Below are 1,258 nucleotides of genomic sequence, written 5' to 3'. Positions count from 1 at the left end.
CGCACACTCAATTGCAACTTCATTTCCGTCGTTGGGAATTATGGGGCCATTTTCCGTAACGTTTTGCGTTAACACGATGGAAACTTCAGGTTTGCTGTAATAGGCATAGCAGTTTACAATTTATATTTGCTTGATTTCGGTAGCTGACAATTGAGTTCATTGGAAAATGTTCGGTAAATCAATTAATTTGAACGTTGACAGTTGATTAGCCTACCATTTCAGTATGGGGGCCCCACTATTTGAGTGCTGCTACTGTCTCTACTAGTTAGTTTTAGTTTTAGTTTTTTTTTATAACTATTAGTGCCGTCTTATTGTCTTACAATTCTTTGAAACGTTATTTTTAACTCCGCTGGATCATGACCACTGACCATCATATAATTGCCACTCGCATTCAGTTCATTTCGTGTGATCTTGACAGAGGTCATTGTTCCTACGAACGTAGTAACTCGTCCGTTAGTATCTCGCAATCGCATATTATGAACCAGTGTTTCGTGAGCAACTGAAGCATGGATAATCTGGACAACATGAAGGGATGGTGGCGAATGATTCTCAATTTGTCTATAGAGAAAACTTCCCCATCCACTTATCCTAAATATTCGACCAGTAGACAATTCTGTTTCGAGTCCATCTGGCCACGTCCATATAACAGTCCCATCCTCTCGTCGTTGCAGGTCTACGAAAGGAATGTTGTGAACATTATTTAGATGATTTGTGATTGAATTCAACCTCACTTCCTCCCAGCAGTCACCAATTGTACAGAAGAATGGGATAAAAGTGCATCGCCTCTCGTGTTCGCCCCTCAAATGAAGTGGAATGTTTTGGTCACATCCATATTCTCGGTTCCGACAGGGCAGTCGAATCTTCTTCACGATAGACTCTACACACAAATTTCTTACTGTTGTGATTTCCACATGGCACTGGCGGCACAATTGCCTATGTCGGCAGAGACAGTTGTTGCATACATTATGGCCATTTCCACACAAATAAATTGGTGGTATAAAAAATTCATTACAGACTCGACACTTGAGTTCTTCCCATATCTCTTCTAAGCTGGACATCGTCACATCAAATTATATATACCTGAAAAGTAAGGATTTTAAAATTAGTATAGGCATTGTGATTTAAAATAGTTGTTTTTTCATTCTTAGTAATATTAAAATTCAAATTCCCAAGAAGACAATGTTAAATCTATTCAAAGCTGTATGGTGTTTCTCAAGGATCAAATCTTCAATACTACTAATTCTTCTATTAGTTTAAT

The 1,258-nt window shown here is 38.2% G+C and overlaps 1 protein-coding gene across 1 annotated transcript; it reads right to left on the bottom strand.

Annotated features, from left to right (window-relative positions):
- Window positions 1–308: 308 nt before the first annotated feature.
- LOC145678585 (uncharacterized) lies at window positions 309–1,058 on the bottom strand. The gene has a single exon (XM_081748943.1). The coding sequence runs from the start codon at window positions 1,056–1,058 to the stop codon at window positions 309–311; it is 750 nt and encodes a 249-aa protein (XP_081605069.1).
- Window positions 1,059–1,258: the final 200 nt, after the last annotated feature.

This window comes from Thermobia domestica, chromosome 1 (genome assembly GCF_964235325.1).
Source record: "Thermobia domestica chromosome 1, izTheDome1.hap1.1, whole genome shotgun sequence".
Taxonomy (NCBI): Eukaryota; Metazoa; Arthropoda; class Insecta; order Zygentoma; family Lepismatidae; genus Thermobia; species Thermobia domestica.
Note: the sequence above shows the minus strand (reverse complement) of the source record. Positions and strands in the feature narration are given on the sequence as shown.